Source organism: Trachemys scripta, chromosome 2, assembly GCF_013100865.1.
Source record: "Trachemys scripta elegans isolate TJP31775 chromosome 2, CAS_Tse_1.0, whole genome shotgun sequence".
NCBI lineage: Eukaryota > Metazoa > Chordata > Testudines > Emydidae > Trachemys > Trachemys scripta.
The window spans coordinates 214,545,657-214,569,717 of NC_048299.1; the positions used below are offsets into that span (position 1 = coordinate 214,545,657).

The window sequence follows — 24,061 nt, forward strand, 5'->3', positions numbered from 1 at the left end:
TTCAGGCGGGTTCTCTGCTGCTTCACTTTTCCAAGGCCTGCAGGCTGCCTCTCCCTCTCCTTGGAGCTCCAGCGCTGCCCCCTGGAGTTTCCCTCCTTTTTTTCTTACTCTCCCCCTCCCTCTTAGGAAAAAGATTTAAAGGGCCATGCTCTCTAAACCCCAAAGGGGTTACACCAGCATTACATTAGTGTTCGGTTACTATAGAGATAATACTTTAGATGTAAGTTCCAACTCCATCCAAGGTGTCAATAAAAACAACTTAGAAACAGGTTATTTTTATATTCTTTATTCCACCAAAACTGCATTGCAGTCTTCCAGTCTTTTATAGTATTTACATTATTTGCAACTCTTTCCATAAGTGCCAGTACAAATGTAACTGATGATCATCCAGAATAGCTATACAAATGTTCCTGAAAGCAAGGTGCATTTCTGGGAATTATTTTCTTATGCGCAATAATATATAATGTTTATATATTAACAAAGCTTCAGAATATACAATATCTTCCATTGAAAGTAGAACATCCCACTTACAGCTTATTCAGATTTCAGTTACATAGACTTTTGCATTTCAAGTTAGTGCAAATAATGAAAGTAAGAGCCTGAGCAAAATGGTGTAAATACAATAGAACAAGATAATCAACGGCAAAAACTAGCCAACTCTCTGCATATGATAACATTTAATTAGTATATTATTATTCTTTATATACAATATATTTAAATAATTGGCTTATTTGAGCTATAGGCAACAAATTTACAAATTAAAATAAAATAATGTTTCCTTCACACAAATATGGAATGTCCAACATATGAAAATAAAATGCATCTAGTAACAAAACAATGCTGTAAATCAAAAAGATACAAGATGTCTTTTCTATTTTCTTGGGGAAGATTTCAAGGCACTTTCTTGGCAAATCAGAGTTCTCTTGTAGTAGAAAGGACTGCAAGAAGAACAAGCATACCTAGTTTTAGAGCTGTGCAACACTGATGCAGTCCGCTTAATCCAAATACGTTTACAAATTACAATTTTGTGTGAACTAAAGAAACCTCTAGATTTGAAGAAACCTTTAGATTAACTCTGTGGTGCCGGTGGGTCTTGCCCCCCTGCTGTGAGCACTAATGAGTTTTGCATCTGCAAATCCTGACTAATGGTGTGAGGAGGTTTAAAAGTTAGTGGTGCATGCTGGACCTTTCCAGAAAGTTTCCCATGCATTCAGTACAAATGCATTTCTATACATTGGCTGCCATTAAAATCTTCATTATTGCCATTCCCAAGTACCATTGTGTATTACCTATTCTGCAACAAACCACAGTAACTTTAATTAGACAAAACTATAAAGATTGTAATTGCAACCACGTGAGCATCCTTCATACAAACTATGTTCCTAAATGCCTTACAGTGTTGTCATTTTTCTAACCAAGCTAGCAGGTCACCTAGCAGGCAATCTACACATATTGTATCGCATCAGTAGACTTCTCCATGGTCCTGAAATGGAAGCAGAGGAAACCTTTGTACATCCCTTCCTGGAAGAGTTGGTGTAATACACCTTTGGAAAGAAAGCTTGGGATTTCCAAAGGAAAACTTGAACCATAATGTACAAATACCACTCCACCCTTTTCTCCTGGGGAATGTAAAGGAGGGGGAAGAACAAGCTTGTGCTCCCCTGTATTGCAGTTGCTGTTTCTGGTTAAACAAAATTATCAAGGTCACTTACATCCTAAGATGGGCCTATTTTTTATATTAGGAGGCGGAAAAGTACTTAATATCTGAGGTGAGGTTAGGACCCTCTGAGTCCTGCTGTTGGTGCCATGAAGGAACCCAAAAGGGCTCTCTCGGATGTAACACAAGGAGCTGGTCCTACAAGGGAGGCAGGAACAACAACAATTTTGGTTCTCTGTCACCTGCTGCAGGGAGCACTACCTCTGACCTTATTGAGCCAGCAGGAGGGGAAGAATCAATCATACCAATTAAATCCTCAACTAATGGGGTAAGGAGAAGCACCAGTCCTGCCCACTGCTGCCAAGACAGATGGTGAGGGAGCAAACAAATTGCATGATGGGTAGCAGGTAGGGTAGAGGAAGGTGGGTCAAACATACCTCTTGCCCTCGCCCAAGAGAAAAGCCTCAGCTGCTGTAAGATACTAGGGTTGAAAAGGGGGGCACACAGAGCAGGCACTCAGGCTCTGATCTCCCCCGCAGGAGGATAGAACATGGGAGAGGAGAGGGAGGCAAGGAAGACTCGGACCATGTTTCTACTGCCTTCCTGTATTACCTTTTTCCTCTAACCTTTACTTTGTTTTTTTTTTAGAGAAAGCCCAAATGCATGTTAAAGAGAACATGGTGACTGGGAAGCTGCTCACATTGCCTGCCCTTCCAACCTCCAGATCAGCTCTTCATTTTCTATCCATTTGGCAAGTGAATTAGAACACCTGGCTCCATAAATCAGGAGCCACTTCTGATCTCCTTTATCCTGATTTTTAGGATAAAGCAGAAGGCAGTAAACTTTCTGGGGAATAGGACTGTACTGAGGCTACAGCAAACGTCTTCAGCTCTTCCAGTTGGAAGAGCACATGAAGAGAAAAATGGGAACATAGAACTGTCTGTGGGAATCCTGCAGAGTGAGCTAGAGGGGTAAAAAAGGATGTGGAGGAGGGAAGATGAGGCAGAGAAGAGGAAGAAGAGAGAGGAAGGAAAACAGACCAGTGAGATATAGTGTAAGAGTGAGACAAGGAGCAGAAAACAAAAGAAAAATAGAATTGCATAGAGGGGAAGATAAATATTGTAGAAACACAAAGGAAGAAAATAAAAAATAGAGATACACAGAAGAGAGATGTTAGGAAAGACACCTGCTTCGAGTCAGAGTGAGGAGACAATGGGCTAGAATCAGTGGTGTGCTGTGGCAGTGGTGCAAAGCATCTCGAGATAGTGATGACTCTGGTTTAAACAAGGAAAATAAAAAATACAGGGATAAAAGAAAGAGTTGTCTCATTTCTTCTGGCACTAGAATATTGCCATATTTTTCTAAGCTTCCCCCCTTCGCCCTCGGGCACCTGGGATCTTCCCATCTTCACTTGGGAATCAAATCAGCAAAGGCAACTACTTTTTATTCTGCTCTTCTTTCCTTGTTCCCTTTCAATTTGAACTGACACTTTGATACCAAAAAAAGACACAGCTTCTTAAATCTTAAGGCTATCACTACATTTTTAAGGGGAAATATTTTCGGAAATCATGCTACCCCGTGGAAATTTCTTTGCAAGCATTATTTGGGTGTAGTAAGAAGTTAACACCAGCAGAAGATATTTAAATAAACAAATATCAGAGTTTTTGATATTTATTAGCTATGGTAACTCCAGAGTGTTTTTAACAATCAGCATGAAAAGTTTGAACATTCTAAACATCCTTCTGAGAGTCTGTGTGACTGAGTGACATTCTTTCAAAGATGTGCATTGTTTTCTTCCTATTTGTGATACTGTGCCCCATAATTTAACCACAGGCAAGGGATTGGTATCCAGAAAGAGTGCTGCCTAAGAGTTAATAAAGCCTCAGGTTGTATTATGTTTTCTATACTCCCCTAACACCTCCACTTCCATGAATTCCACCTCCTTCATGCCTGTTCCCAGGGGCAGATTTTGGAGTTATAGATGGCCCTGGATCTGGTGCAAAGGCACAGGGCATTTTGCACTGTTCCTTTAAGGGATCCTCACAGATATCAGGGCAACTGTGAGTTGGAAACCAGACTTTCTGGGTTTTTTTTTTCCTTGGAGGAGCAAACCCTGCCACATTGAAGGAAGAATCTGGAGGAAATACTATGAGGGAGCTTCACAGATTCCCTGCCCTCCCCCACCTTTCCAGTTTCCTTCTCAGATATGTTTATGGAAGTGGGTCATCTGAGCCATAATTATTTAGTGCCAGAAACATCATATGGAGCCACGAGTTAATGTAAGATTACTACATCGGAGCATGGATAACAGATGTCTGTACATTAATGTGCTACCTCCATGATACACCAGTAGGTGCAAAATTCAAACTGTGGCACAAAAATAGAGCACATTAATACCAAAGCAGCAGGTTATAAACACTACCACATTTCTGTTTGTTTTCTAGATAACAGGTGAAAGCTATCAGGCAAATTACTAGGTCATAAAGTAAACAAGGATCAGATGAAGAAAAAGGAGACTTACACAGCAAATTTTCTAGGGTTGTGTACACAAAGGGCTCATTGCCAATCTTGTTAGTAATCTTGCACACCTTTTGTAATCTATAAAATAAAATCATTCACAATAACAATAAATAATTGGAATTGCTATGTATTCTGGGTGAACAACATTAATATTCAGAGTGGGAACCAGGTTTATGCAAACTGCACAATGTAAAATTTTCTGTTAGAAATACATGAAATGATTTGTACTGGTTGCAAAATGATACCAGTAGCTTATTACAATTTTGCTTTTCATCACACACCTATGATACACAATTGTATTAAAGTAGAGGGTAGATTTTGTCTTTTGCGCCTTACAAAATCTATATAATATGAAGGATCACATGGCTCTGTGAATCCAAATAATTGTATTTAGTAAATATACATAACGTGCAAGGCCATATATAAACTCCTGTTCTGGCAGGGTTTTGGTGTCTTATGAGACAGAAGATAGTGAGGTCACAAACCAATTAAAGGGATATTATTCAATTCCTATACACTACAGGAAAGAGGAAGTAATTATATTACAACAAACAAACTTATTATTTATTCTTTACAGGATCGGGCCCGGATTTCTATGTTCCCACTTCTACTCAGCATAAGGATTGGACAACTAGGGCCTAGTATTACTTAATCAAGTTGGGACTTGGCTGTTCTGTCCTGTTTGAAGGCCAGATTCTGTGAGGTGCTAATGTTCGATGGGACTTAAGCTGTCAACACCTCACATACTTTGCAGAATGATGTCATATGTCTGGAAGTGTGAGGTTTTGCATGACTAATAAATTTAAATATTGTAGACAAACAGTGCTGTTGATTGCCAGTCAGCTTCTCTTTTCCTTTCAGTTGCACTAGAACAATTTCTTTGTTAGGAGTTCCATTCCCCCCCCCCCTTTTAGTACATTATTTATATAAAAAAATTCTTAAACAAAGCTTTCGGACAGATTTAGCAGCTGGCCTTAAAGTCCTTGTTCAGGTAAAACTCCCATTGACTTGAAATGGGAATTTTAGCTCTGTAAGGACTGTAGGACTGGGCCTGTAATCTGTCAAATAGTAAAAGCAATGGTTCTCTTCTTGCTGGAATTATTTTTATTTGCAAAAATTTGGAAATTGGGAGTTCATTGGCTTTCATTCTTTAAGGTGTGTATGTAATTACAGAAAATTATTCTAAAAAATTGGCATTTTATTGCTACAATGTAGCCATTCTCCAGAGGCCTGGTTCTCCTCTCACTTACATTAGTCTTATTTAGGAGCATCTCCACTGAAGTTAATGGAATTACACTAGTGTAAAACCGATGAAAGTGAGAGACAAATCAGACCCAGTATATTTTCCATGGAGTGAGGATTGAATATAAGCAAAGGTCATGATCAGGCCTAGAATGGCACACATTTAGGCCTGGTTATATCAGTTATATCTGTATAGCTACATTGGTCAGGGAGTTGAAAAAAAACACATCCCAACTAATGTAGCTATGCCAACATAACCCCCAGTATAGACACAACTATGTTAACAGAAGAGGCCTTCCATCAATACAGCTAACTTCATTTGGGGAGGTGGTGTTCCTGAACCAACAGAACACACGTTTCTATTGGTGTCAGCTGCATCTACACTACAGAGATATGCTGGCATAGTCTACATAGTGAAGACATACCCTTAGAAGGCAAAACAAGCATGTTTATAAATAGAAAAACACTGGTGTTAGAGCTAAAAATCATTTCATCTGTTACTTACATGCTGGTGTTGAACAGTCCCTTGTGTTGTGATAGAGTCGATGGAAATGCTTGCTACACTCAGCTGAGAATGATACCGGCCCTGTTTGATAACAAACAGCAGTTAGCGACAAAAGAAAATGTTTGAGTATTTCAAAGCCTGTTTGATAGCTGGTTCACGTGTATATTAATCCACCCTGCTCCAACATTCTTCTGGATGAAACACAATCTTCAGAAACAGATCTGTGTATGCCTGAGATATTACAGGTTGAAAAAAGCAAGTCCATAAGTGCTAATGTTTTACAGCCTTAATATAATTATGCTTAATCTGTTAATACAATTTAAACAATTACATTGTAATCTGATTATGAAGTCACAAGATAACAGAAAGGGAGCTACATATAAATTGGTGTGGAGGTGGTGGGAAATGTTAAATTCCAAAGTCAATATATTTTTATTATTAAATTTTCCCTTATTTCCTTTTTTTTTATTTAGTCACTGTAATGAAGTGCTATAATATGTTCTTTCACTGATATGATCATGGTCTATGTGTCAGGAATACAGTCCTTTGAAAGTGAAACAGCTTTTTGTCTTGAAGTCCCAGAAATAAGTCCAAAGCCAGGAGTGAAATTTCCAATGAAGTAAAAAATCAAATTGTGTAGCTACCACAGTGCCCACTTAGCTCAATATACAGTAGTCTAACCCAAAAGGAATAAATATGATATAGTTTATTGTTTGGCTGCTATAATTTTTATCTCTAAAGAAGCAGCATTTTAAACAAATAAAGTTCCCAAGTCCAGCAAAGCTAAAGTAATTAGTCTACAACTTCAATTTGCTCTAGATGCTGCATGGAGACTTTTTGATTTTATTTAAAGATTTGTTTTATTAAACTGTTTTAATAGGATAGCAACTTGCAGGATTGGCCCCTAAGTGCCTCTTGCAAAGTATTATGCATTCTCAACCACCCACTATGTTTCAGAGTTAGGCCCAAAGGAAAGTAACTGGTTTGCCTCTGCTATTTTGGATCCATGACATCTTCCTAGCTGTGCTTCCCCAGTTTGGGCATACGGTCAGTGTCTTCTGTTTGCATGACACAAATATGCTGAAACTGAGGAGGACCTCAGAACTTGGCTCAAGAGTTAGAGAAAGTGAATCAAAATAGCCCAAAAGTAGCTAATAGGCCAGGAAGTCAGATGAAGGTAGTAGGATGAAACAAAATCTTTAAAATTGATTGTTATATTAGGGAACATCTGGGGTTTTAAATTAAACCCTTACTTTGTTTAATGTGTTTATTGTCCAAGAATCTTACTTACAGTACTTATTCAACATTTAAAATGAGCATAATCTCCTGTCATATTTGATATGTAGAATATTTTTCTTAATTTGGAAGCATATGGACTATGAAAAAAATGTTGATTATTTTTCTGCATGCCCTAAAACTAACAATGAATATGTCTGTATAACGGTTCATGTTATTTACGGTGATGCAAACAGGATTATAATTTGGAATAATAGGATGAAATTAAGATATTGAAAATTTAGACTTAATTTCAAGACAAATTTAATGATGGTGAGATCTACTAAAGTTGTGGAATAGTCTTTCAAGGGAAGTGGCCCCATTACTTGAGACCTTTAAAATGTAAATTGGGAACATTACAAAATATACCATAAGGAATAATCCTGGACTATGTGGATAGACTGTGTTCTGTGGGCTAATCCATCTTTCCCTATTCATGCAAGGAATTCTTACTGAGGTAAATAGTCTCACTAATTTCAACGGGACTACTCATATAGAAACGGACTCAAATGATTAAGGGCTTCGGATCAGGCCCTATTTAGGTCTTTATCCATCGCTACTTCTGTATTCTGGTCATATGTTCTGTAGTATTCATGGATATTTTTGACCAATGTACTCTGTTTTAGGTATGATTTCTATTTCATCTAAGTTCTTATACTGTACCCACTTCAGTATTTGAGCAGTTAATGTTAAACAATATGACTAACATCAGTCAAGTGACATTTTCTTTTTTCCCCTCCCCAAAAGAGAACTCTTATGAGTGTTTTTAGTTCTTGTTGTTTTAAAATAAATAAAACAGGCGTGTTAGGCACTGCTACACAGGAAAGCAAAGTCGAAGACTTTTGCTGGTGGTGGTTTTATGTGTGTTTGTTTTTGTTTTTTTAATGTGTACTGGACAGCGGTAAGGTTTGCAGTCAGTCTTAGTTCCTTCAACAGTGAATTCCAAAACTGGGTACTAGAAAATCCTTCTCTCCTCTCACACATGCTTCACTCAAAGTAGACAATTTTACCATTCCTGAGAAGAATCAGAAGTGAAGGAGATTCCACAGGGTGAGACAATACTTTATGTAACCTGAGCCCCATCATTTAGAGCCTTAAAAATATGGACCAAGACCTTCTATTTGACCCATTGTTCTATAGGAAACTAGTGAAGTACAAGATCATGTGCTGGTTCCAATCTGAGATGTGCTACTACATTCCACACCATTTGTAATTTTATCAGGGCTCATATTTTCAAGCCCAGGTACACGGTCTTGCAATAAACCAGTTAGGAAATAACAACGGTATGTATGATCAAAGCCATGTCTTTATTGATTTCTAAGGCCTCAGGTGATAGAGCACATTCTGTGCAGATGCAACTTTGCAAAAATCCACAATCATCAAGAACTCTAGAATTACCCTTAAACTGTGCTTACCTTGAAGATTTGTGGACATTTGTCCCTGAGTGAAGGAGACAGCACTTAGGTAACAAGCTCTGTGAAGCATTGCCTTTTGCCTCTAAATATCGGTATGAAATATCCAGTAAAAATATGTTCAAAACTAATTTTTATTTTTAAAGAAATCTCGCAATGATGTAGAAAAAAGTCAGAGGTGAATTTACAGAGGCTGAATGGTTAGGGAAGATTCTACTGAATTTTGCTGTTAATCCATTGGTAGAAGAACTTCAGAATCTGAAGACATTTTAACAGATGGAAATGGATTTCCATTGAAAAGGGGCGGACTTTGGCATAGAGTAACAGGATAAGATAAAACAAAGTCATTTTATTAAACTAACTCTGAAGGCGATTAAGGGGGCTTGAAATGACTGAAAGCTTAGAGGGTTAAAGAGAAGGGGAAGGGGGGGAGAAAGAAGGAGCCTTCTGCTTCTCAGAGTTATTGTTTTATTTACAAATAAAAAATAACTTGATTTGTATGTAACTGTGTTTTGAGTATATGCATTTTAAGTCATCCAGGCCACCCTTCCTTCTTTTTTATTTGCTCCTATCTTGGCAAACAGTACCCATGATACACCAAGGCAACTCACTTCTTAACATCAGTAGTATCCAGAACACTTGAACAATGCAAGAGACATTGAAAGTTAAAGCTGCTGGAAGCAGGCCCTGTCCAGGAGGGGTAAAATTGTAAGCTGACTCCACTAAATCTTTCAACAAAGAGGTAGATACGGGTTCTTACAACTAGAGCAAGAACAACTAAGGAAGAATTAGTAAAAGGAGATCTGGTTATCAGTTGAATGTACATTTTTCTATTCAGCCAAAAAAAGCATAGAACAGCTGGATTCCTTTACACCACGATAGTGGCATTTGGGAACTACAGGACTTTGAATCTCATTGTGTTTCTCTTGGTCTCTTCTCCTACTCTTCCCCCTCCTTTCTCCCATATTCTCAGTCCACACTGCTGCCCCTCTACCTCCTTCTACCCTTGCAGAGAATTCTCTATATCACCTACTTGAGTCACCTTCCACTTTGGCTGGAGCTACATCTCATCCCTCTGCTACCTGGGGTCATATCTCCTGCTCCTCCTTACCCTCCAGGACTTCGGCATCTCCCTTCTCCTCTCCAGCCTCCTCTTTGCAGCCCTAAGCTGCATCTCATTCTCCTGGGCTTCTCTCCAAATTCATTTGGTTGCTGCTATTTCCCCTCCAACCTCCTGTTCCTCTCTTTCTCTTTTTCCAAAGTCCACTATGCCCCATAATTTTTTTTATTTATTAATGAAGATATCCTATCTCACAGAGCTGGAAGGGACCTTGAAAGGTCATTGAGTCCAGCCCCCTGACTTCACTAGCAGGACCAAGTACTGATTTTGCCCCCGATCCCTAATTGGCCCCCTCAAGGATTGAACTCACAACCCTGGGTTTAGCAGGCCAATGCTCAAACCTCTGAGCTGTCCTTCTCCCCATCAGGAGCACTCCTCTACAGGTCTCTCACCATCACCACTCATCTGATATTCTCCTACCCCTTAATTCCTGAACATTTGCAGGGGTGGGAGAGAAGAGGGAAATGGGAAACAGGAATGAAGGGGACAGAAACATGTTGTTATCAGGCAGTTCTTATTGTTTATATTCAGAGGGTACAGTATCTTCCACTGAGGTTACAGTCGCAAAAGAAATTGCATTCTATAGTACTGATTTTTGCACTTTGAAATAAACTTTGATATTTACACATCAATCATGGTCCTGTGTGTGATGGAACATGATAAGAACAGAGATAAGAGGCACTTCACTTTTAGGCTGATAAGTGACATAGAATTGCCTATAAATAAGCTTGGCAGAATTCAATTTTTTTTTTTTTTTGATTTTGACAGATAATATTGATGTTTACTTTTAAGTATTTATTTTTTAGATTTGTATTGATTAAATGTTCAGTTACATAAAATTATGGTGTAGTCACAATTATTTAATGACAGTAGACACTGAAATTCAAAACATTTAAGCTTTGTAATCTGTTAAAACAAATTGTCAACATCACATGTCAACATTTACACACTTAAATCTTTAAATCAACAAATCATACCTGTTTTACTACTCATTTGCTAGTTCTTTTGTAATAAACCTAATTCAAAAGTCTAAAGCACTGCATTTTGACTCGAATAAGTTCCCAGGTAGCATTTTCCCTACTTTGCCTATTTGCAATTCAATTATCATCGATGGAAATATTTTGTCATCCGTTTGTGTGTATAGTGAAATTGATGTTTAATTTGTTATTGATTAAATGTTAGTAAGCTTTCTGAGCCTACCTATCAATAATAAACAGAGCCCAGAAACAGCCATAATACTAATGAAGTTGAAAATAAGAATAGTAAGGTAGCTCTGACATAACTTTATGGTCAAGGACAGAATAGTGTAAAATTAGAGATGAACTCAAGGTGACTTTTCAAAATATTATCAAGAGAAAGCAGATATGATTTACATTCATGTATACCTCGTTCCCCTCATATCAGATTGCAAATGGCAATTTGATATATATATTTTGCAGTATATGGATATATTCTGTTCATCAATAGCACTGGCAAGCTGTTCATTTAAATCCAGTGAGATATAGGGACTGAACTCTCCTAGTCTCTTTTGAAAATTCCAGCCTCAATTTAATTTCACAAGTGTTAAATTCAGAACCAGACATTAAGAATGATATTAGCTATGTAACTAGTTTTTCATGCCTGTTTAGAATATACTCATGTTCACGAATTAAAGCAAAAAGTTGTCCTTACCTGTAAAGTGTTTTATGAACTTGTCTTTTAAATTGGAATCTCTTGGAAATATTTCTGAAGAAAAAAAAGTATACAGATGATACTTTTATTACAATAAACTGAGAATAATGTGTACACAAATATGCTGTACATGCACACAATAACCTCCCATATTAGTAAGCATTCTCAGTTTCATAGATATGATATATAGTTCATTAAATTAGCTTCAATATTTTTTCCAAATAATTCATAGGTCAATAGATTAATGCCAGAAGGGATGACCTCCTGCATAAAACAGACCATATAATTTCACCCAGTAATTCCTGCATTAATTAAATCCATATCTTTTGGTAGAGTTAAACCATACTTTTTTAGAAAGACCACAATCTAAACACAGGAATGCTGTGCTACACCGTAAGTACTCAGGTACCACAGTGACTGGGGCCATATAAAAAACTAGATAGATACAAGCCAAATACAGTATCTTGTTCTTAAGATACCTACAGCTTGTGCCTTTGGAGGAAGGGGAAAACACTCCATAATGCACCTAGACCATGATTAAATTCCCATTAAAGTAAATGGAGCTTTTCCCCTGATGTCAGTAGGGGTGAGATCTTGCCCCTTCTCCATCATGCATTCCTTATATCTCTGCATCGCTCGATTTACACTTTAAATATCATTGTATCAGATAGTAAATACTTGGATCACAAAATGCATGCTAATAAGTAGACAAATTAGGAGTTAACATTATGGACTTGTCACCAAACATGTCTAGGCGCTATAAGCAGTTTCCTTCTTGTTTATATAGTGTTAAAGTCTCTGTATTCTTATCCTGCTCTCTACCCAGTACCCACAGACAAACAATAGGAAATGGCTCTATCTAAGTTTTGTTATATTATCAGCAATGAACCCAGATCTGGTCTGAATTAACTCCCATTCAACTAATGACAGAAAGCATGTTCCCTTTCATAGATTGGAAGGCAGCAGCAATCTGCCAAAATAAATTGTTAGTGACTCTGGGCAGGGATTTTGGTTTGGGTTTTTTTTTTTTTTTTTGGCTGAACGGTGGCAGAGGTGGGAAGGGACTGTATTTTTAGGTTGTGGTTTTCAAAGGCATTTATGTCCCCTAATCCTACAGAATTTCAATGAGATTTAGGCATCTAACTGCCATAGGTGCCTTGGAAAATCCCAGCCTGATCTGACATGGATTTCATTGGTTGGCCAATTCATTTCTCCCCCCTGCACACTGAGGTTATTTTCATGAAATTTCAGGGGGGTTAAAATTATTCTCAGTGAAATGTGAAAAGGGCCTTTACTTTCATTTCACTAGAATATTCACAGAAAGTGACCACACACACACGCACAAGCCACAAACACAGCTGAAATTAATTTGTATTACAAATGTGAATAGTCTCAGTCTTTTTGGTAGCATTTTCCCAACTGCACCTGCTAACATCAGCAATTCTACCTGAAACTAACTGGTAGCACTAGAGGAGCAACAGTAACTTTTACTCTGCAGCAGTTCTCAATTTTAAGGCAGTATGGCCAGACTATAAGGCTAACAATGAGAGTCAGCATAATGGTACTATTGTTAAGAGAGTTAATTCCCATCTTTTTAGTCAAGTCTTCTCAGTTTTAAAAGCAGGCATGTTTTCAAAATTCCCAACACCAAAGATCATCAAATTCCACCAGGGTTTAAAGGACTACCCAAAAAAATAAAATAAATAAATAAATAAAAATAAAGCCATATTCCCAAAGGACTTTAAATTAAATGAAATCAAGCCCTTGCTTGATAGTTGTATACGATGGACCCAATAACAGAGGGCAGAAGCAGAATCTTGACGAGGAGTAAGCTTCCAAAAGTTGGTGTAAAATTTCCAAGACAAGAGTTCTACGCTAGTTTAGCCAGGCTTGCAACCAGCTCTTGTTAACAGTGTTAGTAACATTTCACATAGTATGCATCACCTTTTAAAGGCAAGGTAAATTCCTTAGATGCATATTCATTTCATGAAGGGGAAACAGCATTGTGTAGTAGAAATGATCTGTATTTGCAATGTTTTGTTTAAATTATGCTTACTATGGAGCTGCACTAGGCATAAATACAGCAAAATAGTATCCTATGTGTAGAAGATACAAATGAAATTTTTATATGGGTAAGCAGCATATATATTTTACTCTTTGAACATGAAGAGAATGTGGCATAGGGAGGTCAAATATAATCAAAGTACTATTTAACCATCACAAATATATGGGTATAGGATACTAAGCCATTTATGTTCTGATATAGAACAGACATGATGCAACATCTTATGCATAGATTTATAATCTTACATTTCTCTTTTATATTGATAGGCAAAGTTACAAGTGAATTATAATGACATGTACTTGTATAATATAAGCAAGAGTTCCATCCCTAGTATAATCCCAATTAATAATCATAAGAAATCTTCTTTACTTAGGGATTTCTTTCTTGGTTCCAGTGGAATCTCTCATCTTGGATGTCTAGTCTCCTTTAATTAAGCATGACGGGGGCAAATCCTGCCCCTCCTTTCCCCCTCCACAGGTGGTGATGGTCATGAAAATTACTAAGGCTGGAGTAGTGATGCTAGAACTGTTCTACAATTGCTCTGATGCCTGGGGCAGGAATGATGGTTTTGTGGTTAAAGTACCAGATGGGAGAGCTAGGCTTTTCCTCAGCTCTACCCCACAGATTTTGTGCATGACTTTGCCTGTCTCCCTTCTCATTTTTTGTCTTGTCTAGATACACTGTGAGCTCAGGAGGTCATGAACTCTTTTCTACTCCGTTTGAACTGTTGTTAGCATAATGGGGCCCTGGGCCTTGGTTGGGCCTCTCCGTGCTACTTTAATATAGATAATAAATAACAGTAATAACTGTGGTTAAGGAATTGAACTAAGATTCCAGACATTAGAGTCCAATTCCCAGCTCTACTACAGACTTCCTGTGTGACTTGGAGAAGTTATTTAATCTTCCTGTGCCTCAGTTTCCCATCTGTAAAATTAACACAGGTACTTTCCTTTTGTGAGAATAAATTGTTTAATGTTTTTGAGGTACCCAGATACCTACTATAACAATGAGCCACCACATTAGTAACCAAATGAAGGGATTTTCCTCAAACTTTAAAAAAAAAAAAAAAGCCAATGAAAAAAATCCACCTTCTATATGCAAGGAAAATTACTGCACTGTAGCTGAATCCCCAGAAATATATAAGCATATTAAACAGGAGCTTAGAATGGAAATGGTTTTGCCATCTTTACTATATTTAGCACTTAACTTCTTTAAGTTTGGAATTATATCCAAAATGTAAGAACCTCCAATATTTCAGAATATCTACAGTAGGACACAAGATTCTTTAAGCTTTCCAGCACATATTTTTCCTTTTGTATTATACTGTACTCCATTATTCTCTTCCTACAACAAAACAAGTGACTCCATGTTCACTTTCTGCATTCCAAGGTCTGGGTTATAGAACATTACATTGTGCAAATCTCTAGTGATCATTACTGTACAGCATTTACTTTTGTAAATATTGTGTAAGTAATCTTAAATAAATTATTATTCGAACAGAAAGCAAGGGGTATTTCACTCTGGTTATATGACCAAACATGTAAAGCTGTTTTGTTTCATCCTATTTCTCAGGAGAAATGCCTGAGAAGGTTTTTATTTTGTGGTTCTATTGAAGCCAAATGAATTCCATTACTAAGAAATAGTTTGGAACAGATCCTGCACTAGTGTTTCAGTAGTATTTTTTCTATTAATCTAGTTTAGAGGCACCTAGACTTCGGGTAACTGACTGAGGCAATGACAAGTTGTCATGAGCCCAATGGATACACCTACCTTGCTTATAGGAACATACTTTTTATGGATTTTACACAAAATCCCAGAATCATCACTTCTATCTTTGAATCCCTCCACTGAAATATTTAGCATTATCTCTGCTTACTCCTCTGTGAATGACAATCTTACAAAAATATAAAATTAAGAATATCTGCCTTAAAAAAGAACCAAATGTTTACAAGCTCTGGACTTATTTCACATATTTGGACTTCAAAGTCTTTTACAACTATGGTATTTTAAGCTCTACGTAAAGTCTTTTTTGTGTATTTTCCTAGCACCAGTATTGCAGCTAGAAAATGAGAATTGTTCTCTTCCACTATAAACCTTGATGCTCAGTCATCTCAAATCACATTTTGGCAGGTATGCCATAAATCCAAGCAACACTTGCTCCAAAAGATTATTTCAATTCATGATACTGTTTATTATGTTGTATTTGTTGTCGTTGTTATTGTTTAACTATAAAGGGGATGGGGTGTAAAAAAAAAGATTTTGCAAAGCTCTTATTCTTAATGTGGACTGAACTTGTTTGTTGGTTTAGGAATAAAACTTTAAAATGGCCAAGAAGATATTCTGATTTTAAACATACTAAAACACCCTCGATAGTAAAATTCAGTAGCATTCTTTGTCACAACAGAAATTCCCCATTCATTTGTATGGGGCTTTTCTTCAGCAAAAACATCCCATGATGTCTAGAGAGCCCATGGATAGCCAATTAAGACAATATTACAATGCCAAGATGAAACAAAGTTATTGTAAGATTGTCTAGATCTTGCTATACCAAGTTTAAACAAATTTATGTAAATAGAAAGTGTTACAGTGCTAAAAGCAATAACAAAATATTGCCAATGCCAGTTAATTAGTCAAATCATTCAATGTGACAATTTAGAGGAATATTTCCTCATCCATTATTTTGGAAATCCTGCAGACTCTCTCAGGTGGTGACCAAAGGGAAATGCATAGTCCAGTCCTAGGTGGACTCTATTCAGCCCTATGTGCCAAAACCCAGTTCCGACATCATATTTAGCCTGGAAAGTTCTGGCAGGATATCACACATTGTGGGAACCGTCACCTTTTCAGTTCCTGACACAATGGCTATGGAGGTTCTTAATTTGCCGCACAGATTAATGCATAGCTTATTCAGGCAGTATTGGTTTCTTGCAACTCTAGGATACACCTCTTTGCACATTCTTGCATTCCTTGCAGACTGTTGCTAGGATTATATTTTGAGTTTGTTACTGAGAAATTATATTTACACACTAGGTGCACTGTGCTCTCATTGTACAATATCACAGTATACACTTTCCTTAATGATAGTTTCTGGCTCTAGTTCACTCTGGGGAATCATGTTGCCCAGGGTCCCACATTTGTAAATGGCCTGAAATCCTCTTCCTGAAGCAAGTGTACATGAAGGCATAGAACTCCCTGAAATATGATGGCTGCTAAATGAGGAAATATTCATCTCAACTGTCTAGTTCAATACTTGTCAATCAATCCATTCATGTTGCCTCCCAGATCTATTTCAGTCTTTGTTCTATTTTTGAGCTTATCTCTTTCTTTCTCCAGATACTCACAATCTAAAACCTTGGTGCAACTAATAAATGCATAGTTAACTTGGTAGATTTCTTGCCCCCTCTTCCCCTCCCCCCCACACCTAGTATATACATCATTGATTCCATCAACCTAAGTGAAATCTCTATTTTTGTTTAAGAGGAGGCACTGTATATATCTTGTGTTAAGAAACATGCACAACTCTCATTGACTGAAGGGTTTGGTATGTGTATTATGTTTTATGGGGGATAAATGGGAAATGATTTGACACTCAGCAGGGATAATGTTATACCCAAAGAAGATCTCCTTCCCATGAGTAGTACAAATCTGTTTGAAATTCAAAATGACAATGCACTGGATTGTAGTATAATGAAGATTTAAGGAAGTTAACTAATGTTTTATCATTTTCTAAGGGTGGTCTATTACTGGTGACACCACAAGTGAAAATAGATTGGCTGGTTTCAGCTTAATACATGACTCAGAATAAATCAATAATAAAACAAAACAAAACAAAACAAACAAAAAAAACCACTGTCCGCTCAATAGAATATCATGAACTTATATACCACTGCCACTCCTATAGCTCTCCAAATAAAAGTCTGTTTGGGGGGATGAAAGCTGTGAGTCAAGTGTAGTGACTAATTCACAATGAAGCATTTGACTAATTTATGTTCCTTTTCTACTTACGCAATATCTTTGAACACAGCACCAACCTGGTGGGTTTATTTGCTGTATAACAAATCTGTATTCAGTATATTTACTCTAGGCATAGAGAATATTCAAAATGTAAACTGTGATAGTTGGTTGTGATTTGTCACCCAAGCCACATGGCATTGTTGTTGTTTCCTTATTAGATTAATGCATTTACGTCCTGTCTATTTGTTTATCCACATTTTCAATTTTGCTTCTGTACATATTCAAGCTAGTGAATTCACTTTTTGTGTTTTTTTTCTGAGTAAAATTTTCTGATGTTCATAGAAAGTGAGCATCAAAGGGGGTATGAACATGGCCAAGAAAATTCTAATAATGTTGAAGGAAGGACATTTTATACACTATATTCCCAGCTCTAGTTAGGAGCACTATTACATGAACACACACATGTGCACACACACACACGCACACATATAGTACCAGAATGTCTTTATTCAGTAACGAGTCATTAAAAAGCCAAAGACTAGAACAGTAGGGGCATGATGTGAATCAGGACTGGAGTGTAATTGCATATGCAAAGCCTGACAATGCTTTCCTGCACTATGGATGATTCATGCTAGTAATATCAGTCACTCGCTGACATGAGCACTACATTTATATATAGGGTGACCAGACAGCAAATGTGAAAAATTGGGACAGAAATGGAGATATTGTCACAGTTTTTCCTTTTTTCCCCTTTCCAACTGAATACTAGATGGTAAAATGAGGGTTCTGCAAGGTTCTGGATGTGGAGGGAAGGAGAGGAGGGTTCAGATGAGGCATATCCTGATCTGCTGAGAAATTCACACTACTGCCAGCAAATTTCCCACTAAATGTTATTGCCATTCAGAGCAGCATTCACTCTTAATTAGCAGGAGCCCCACAAGGAGCAAAGGTACTAGTGGACAAGCGATGCTGTCTAGAGAAGATCGAGATGGGATAAAGCACAGAGGGCCAGTCTCTCTGAAGGGATATCTCCAGTTTCCTCTTGGACATGAGACCAGATCCTGGTTCCTATTGTACAGCCCCAAATTCTTCCCCTATGGGGTTTGATGCCTTAGAATCTTCACACAGGGAACTAGTTCTGGGTTTATAGAATTAATTTCTTCCTCCCACGATCTTTATGCAGAAGGGGACACTATAACCATTGTTCTTAAAAGAGTTACTTATCCTTTTTTCAGTTACCTAACTAGGGATAGTTTCTGAATTAATCAGTGTTATTTGTTGCTAATGTGTTAGGATGCAATAAAAAAAATAGCTGACTGGAGCTGCACAATAATCACATGAGATTAAACTTGAAATGCCCCAAATAACACTTCCTCCCAATGTGCCATAGCCTGTGTTTGTTTCATAAATAGCACCCTGCTAAATCATATGTCTTTTATGGTGTTCTTTGTGGATATGTTTTACAACTCTAAATGATTGATATTTATTAACATACCGAGCCATTGGCCCCAGGCACATAGAATTCTTCCCTCTTTAACATTAAATAAGTTTGTTGAAGAAGACTTTCTACAGTCTCCAACAAGAGGAGAGGATCACATGAGTGCTGTTTTTACAGCATGTATATGAAACCATTTGTGTGAGATATTACACTTAACATGGTGCCCCATATTCTACTATGCCAGTTGTTCCCGCATAGTGGAGTTCCAAATCCTAGAGTTTTGATTTGCGGAGTTTCCTCTTTGTTCTTCTGTTGGAGGGGTGTGTGGAAAAGTTGGATTTCCCCTCCTGTCCAAGAGGCAGAGACTTCAGTCCCTTTAACTTGCTTCCATTAGGAGGCCCCTTACCTCTGCACTGCTATTCTTGAACCAGTTCCCTTTAAGAGCATACTTAAGGTCTGCTGCCTATCAATGCTCTCGCTATTTGTGCCTTCCCAAGCCCAGATTTCCAATGTTTGGCTCCCCTCTCTCATGCAAGCAGGGGACACACAAGGTCTGTTGACATTTGTAGAGAAATTAGTCCCTCAACAGTGGCTTTCACAGTCAGAAAAACTAGAAGAGAACAGACAAGGAAAATGCAAACTGACTTTACCTGCATTTCTCTTTTCCATTTTCTATTACTGTTACCTCCGTGGATAATTTATAACCCAGCTTTCTGACTTGGTGTCCATGAAGCAAAGTTGTAATCCTGTCTTTGTGACATGATAACGGCTAGTGCTGTCCAAATTTCAGCACGTATAACTCCCCTGAGGAATCAGCCAACAAAAATAACATAGGATGTTTGTATGATAAACTTTTCTTTAAACAAAAATGTTATTGGTTATTAGCAATAGTCATATGCTAAATTACAAAAAAAAAAAAAAAAAAAAAAAAGCCAAAACTAAACAAATGAATGTAATATCAAAATAAATGTGAAAGTATTTCCCCCAGATTAAAGTGCTTTTTAAATAAGCATAATGTACAAATAAGTACACTAGTGTGGCTATTTCATATAGCATTTCACTAACTGTTCAGCTGAAAAAAAAATCAGGAATTCTAAAGAGGTTAACATTACAAGTGTAGAGGTTTAATTGTAGGACAACGTATTATATTGAGTGGGTACATTTAGTCGCAAAATAATACACCAGATTCATCCCTGAGGTAAATCTGCCGAAATCAACGGAGTTGCACCAGAGATGAATTTGACCCATTATGTCACTCTGAGACCAGCAGATCTGCACAGCACTAAAGTGAATCTGATCTGAGAAGTTACTTAAGTATGCCTGTGCGTACTTTTTTGACTGCATTTTATTTTGTTTCACAGTTACTCATTTCAAATCAGAATGGTAGAATTCTACACTCACTTTACACCAGTGTAAATAACTACATAAGGTGAAAGGCAAGGTTGAATAAGGTCTACAGTAGCACTTCAATAATCTCTAGATGAATTCTTCAGAAATGATGAGACAAACAAAATGTCCCTCCCTCTTTCTCAGCAAGAAGAAATTTTGGTTGTACCAGAGGTGGGATGGCCAACTCCTGGGAAGGGGACAGGAGAGCAATTTGTGCCTTAAATTACACCTGGGAATGTGCCTGGGAGGAGGGGATTCTCTGCCTTTGGTTAGTCAGGGGGTGTTGAGGGAAGCTTATTGGCTCTCATGCACCCCCTCCCTCCATTGAAACCCCTGCTATGTGTCTAGTGGCCATCTCAACACTGTTGCTGGCATGATCTCTCTCCCTATAGTTGAAGTATACTGGAGCTGTGCTTCCAAGATGTTGCAGATCTGATCAATCACTTCTTTTGGGGGGATCAGAAAGGAATTTACACTTGTTGGCCCAAAATGGCAAGAATCTGGAGGGTTTTTCCCCTTCCTGGCATCATTATGGAGGCCCGGGGGGAGGAGGAGGGGACAAGTGGGGCAATTTGCCCTGGGACCCACAGGGGCCTCCACGAGAATATAGTATTCTATAGTATTGTAACTTTTTTTTATGGAAGGGACCCCCGAAATTGCTTTGCCCCAGGCCTCCTGAATCCTTTGGGCGTCCCTGATTCTAGCCTCCCCTCTCAGCATTCTGAGCTCTCATTTATAATTCCCAGGGGCAACCCACCCTCCTCATTACATGAAAGTAGGGTGCACCTGGACTAGAACAAAAGCACTGAGCCCGATTTCATTTAAGGGCCAGCTCTCCTATTATACTGAAGAAAAGTATAAAGGAAAATAAAAGCTATCTGAAGACAGCACCTATGAATTTCTCTAACTATTTCAGACATTTCCCCCCACTGTTTTCCAAACACCTCTAGAAACTTGCCACTGTATTAAGTCATTTCTAGATATTCAGCTCATTTACATTATGAACAATTAAATACAATATCTATATTAATTTACCTTCCAGTCAGAATTTATACCAATACATGTTAATCTATAAATTGACTGTAGATCTTCTCAAATACTTTCCTCCTGTCATCTGTCAGCTTGTATTTCACTCTGAGTCAGTAATGCCTTGTCTAGGCTGTTAGCTAGGCAGCAGAAAAATATTTTCAATTGCACATGTGAAAGCTTCGCCCACTCTCTCTCTCTCCTTAATGCAAGACTATCAAACAAATCTAGAGTAAATTTAATTCTAGTTATGCCTAAATGATCTTTTCAAGTTTCCAATTACTGCTCTCTTTCTCCTGATTGTTAACTTATTGCAGCAGAAACTCCATGATTAAATGTTTTTATTTAATATAAGATGTTGGTTTGAGTATTGGCCTGCTAAACCCAGGGTTGTGAGTTCAATCCTTGAGGGGGCCTAGGGATTTGGGGCAAAAATCTGTCTGGGGATTGGTCCTGCTTTGAGCAGGGGGTTGGACTAGATGACCTCCTGAGGTCCCTTCCAACCCTGATATTCTTTTTTAAAATACCAAAAGAAACACGTAACATCGGTGGCAAATTTTATAAAAGGAAATTTGCTTTAAATCTTCCGTTTTCAAGAGAAAATAACCATTTCTGATGAATATGTTAAGGGGGAAAAGATCAAACATTTTTACTGAAATGTAATCAAAGAAAAACAGATCAAGAGAATTACTCAAGTTATCTATAAAACACTAAACGCTTTCATTCAGGACACAAGTGTCATTTTTATTCCATCAGAGTTTTAAAATAAGAATGTGTTGAGACAAGGAAAATGCTGCTAATATCACAATAGATACCGTCTAAATATTATTGATTATCTATGATCATAAAACTGGAAATTGAAATTGATGTTCATATTATGATACTTAGAATCATTCATGTCATTGTTAGAAATCTCATATCATCAAACTATAAAAAGGCTTTGTATAAAATCACAACCAAACAATGACCGACAAAAAAATACACAAAAAAATAGATAACTGACTTATGTCTAGAACAATAAACTGCAAAGCATCAGTTGCAGTTGTGTGGGGTGCCTGATAGATATATTTCCTAAAGATGTAATATTCACATGTGATACAGTTGTGGCTGCTGAAAGACATTACTGTAGTAGCAGATTTAGGGATTGATCCTGCTCCCTTTGACTTCAGTGGAAACAAGAACGGGTCCCTAATCTGTGTGTAATTCAAATGATCTACTTAGCAAAACAATTAAGTCAGAGCTCTAACAGCTGATATTTATTTTAAGTTCATTGAGCCAGATTCTCTTCTTCAGTCCAGCCTTTTTTTCTCTGCTCTGGTGGCACAAAGGACATAATACCAGTAGATTTTCCCAGTTGGAGATTCCCCCAGAATGAGTGAGTTTCCAGGTTTGTATAGTCATCTTCTATGTTAAATTCCCTCCCTCTGGCCCCTTCAGTCCTTGGCATAGAAAGGGGCATGACTAGCGCACCACTGTACTCTAGTTATTCTCAGCTTGTGTACTGATCTCTTGAGGCTTTAGAGTAGCCTTGAGACTGTTTTAAACTAAGATTAGGCCAGATATGATGAAGGAACTGCAACTGGCTGTTTTGGTGCAACCCCGCAGCTCCGCCCAGCAAGATACAAGGTGCAACTGAGAATCTAAAAATTATATCTGCATATCCCCATGCCTAACAAATAAGAAGGTATCCAATAAGTGTGCAACCAAAGGAATCTACGCTTCTACTTTTTAGGACCCATTCTAAGAAGGAGCTGAATTTTTCAGAGGCTGCTCAAGATACCAACCACCATGCTGAAAGACTATGTCATGACACTTGTAACCCCAAATAAACTACCTCCCAAGAGATAACTCATTCAGGTGCATTGAGAGGAGCCTGAAGATAGATTTTATACTTGCCAATCAAGATCCTAATCCCTCAGATTTGAAGAAAATCCACAATTCAGTAGCACTGGCATATCACAGAACATTCAAATGGATACAAATGATTACTCACTGAGCATGCCTTGGGGCACGTCTTGTGGTTAACTACTGTTCTCCATACATCAGTTTGGGAGCCACCCTAACAGAAAGATCTACAAAGAGGGTGGTTTAAAGGAAACAAAAAGGGCTCACAATCTGCTCCATTGCTGCCTTTTTTTAATTTTAACTTTGAGAAATGACATGTAGACTTGAGTATCCCTGTTGTGAAATGCTAGTGTAGAGCATGGAATGAAATTTGGAAATTTGCAGAGAAACTCACTTATTATGCTTCTGAAAGCATGTGAACTGTGCTAAGCACCAGTCACTTAAAAAAGAGAATCAGTCTTTTTTTGTTGTCTTAATAATTCAAGAGCTATTCAGTTCAGACACAACTGAAAGAAACCAGGCCCCAGTCAAATATCTGAGGGGGGAATGACACCAAAAACACTAGTCAGACAAACAGAATGGTGGAGCAAGGAGGGGACAGAGAGTTTCACCTAGCCTTTAATGACCTTCTGAAGGCAGGAGAACCTGATCCTGGGTCCCTTACTTGGCCATAGGGTGACCAGATGTCCCGATTTTATAGGGACAGTCCCGATTTTGGGGTCTTTTTCTTATATAGGCTCCTATTACCCCCCACCCTGTCCCGATTTTTCACATTTGCTGTCTGGTCACCCTACTTGGCCACCACCTTTACCTAGCCACTTGTGACTGCCTACTTGGCCCCATACTTGGACTCCCATTTTCCTTTGTGATCCCCATGTGCATCATTACAGAGGAGGGATCATGGCCCACCTCAGGCTGATTTAATGTTTGTGTTTATTTCTA

At 37.9% G+C, this 24,061-nt stretch overlaps 1 protein-coding gene across 1 annotated transcript in view; it reads right to left on the reverse strand.

The window, feature by feature from the left end:
• Positions 1–270: 270 nt before the first annotated feature.
• The window catches only part of ALKAL1 (ALK and LTK ligand 1), a 45,147-nt gene continuing 21,356 nt past the window's right edge, over positions 271–24,061 (reverse strand). The window contains exons 3-6 of the mRNA XM_034762915.1: positions 11,403–11,456; positions 5,925–6,005; positions 4,179–4,255; positions 271–938 (exon numbers count right to left, since the gene is read on the reverse strand). Of these exons, the coding sequence (XP_034618806.1) occupies positions 4,191–4,255; positions 5,925–6,005; positions 11,403–11,456 (200 nt within the window). The 3' untranslated portion in view covers positions 271–938; positions 4,179–4,190. The remainder of the gene's footprint in view (positions 939–4,178; positions 4,256–5,924; positions 6,006–11,402; positions 11,457–24,061) is intronic.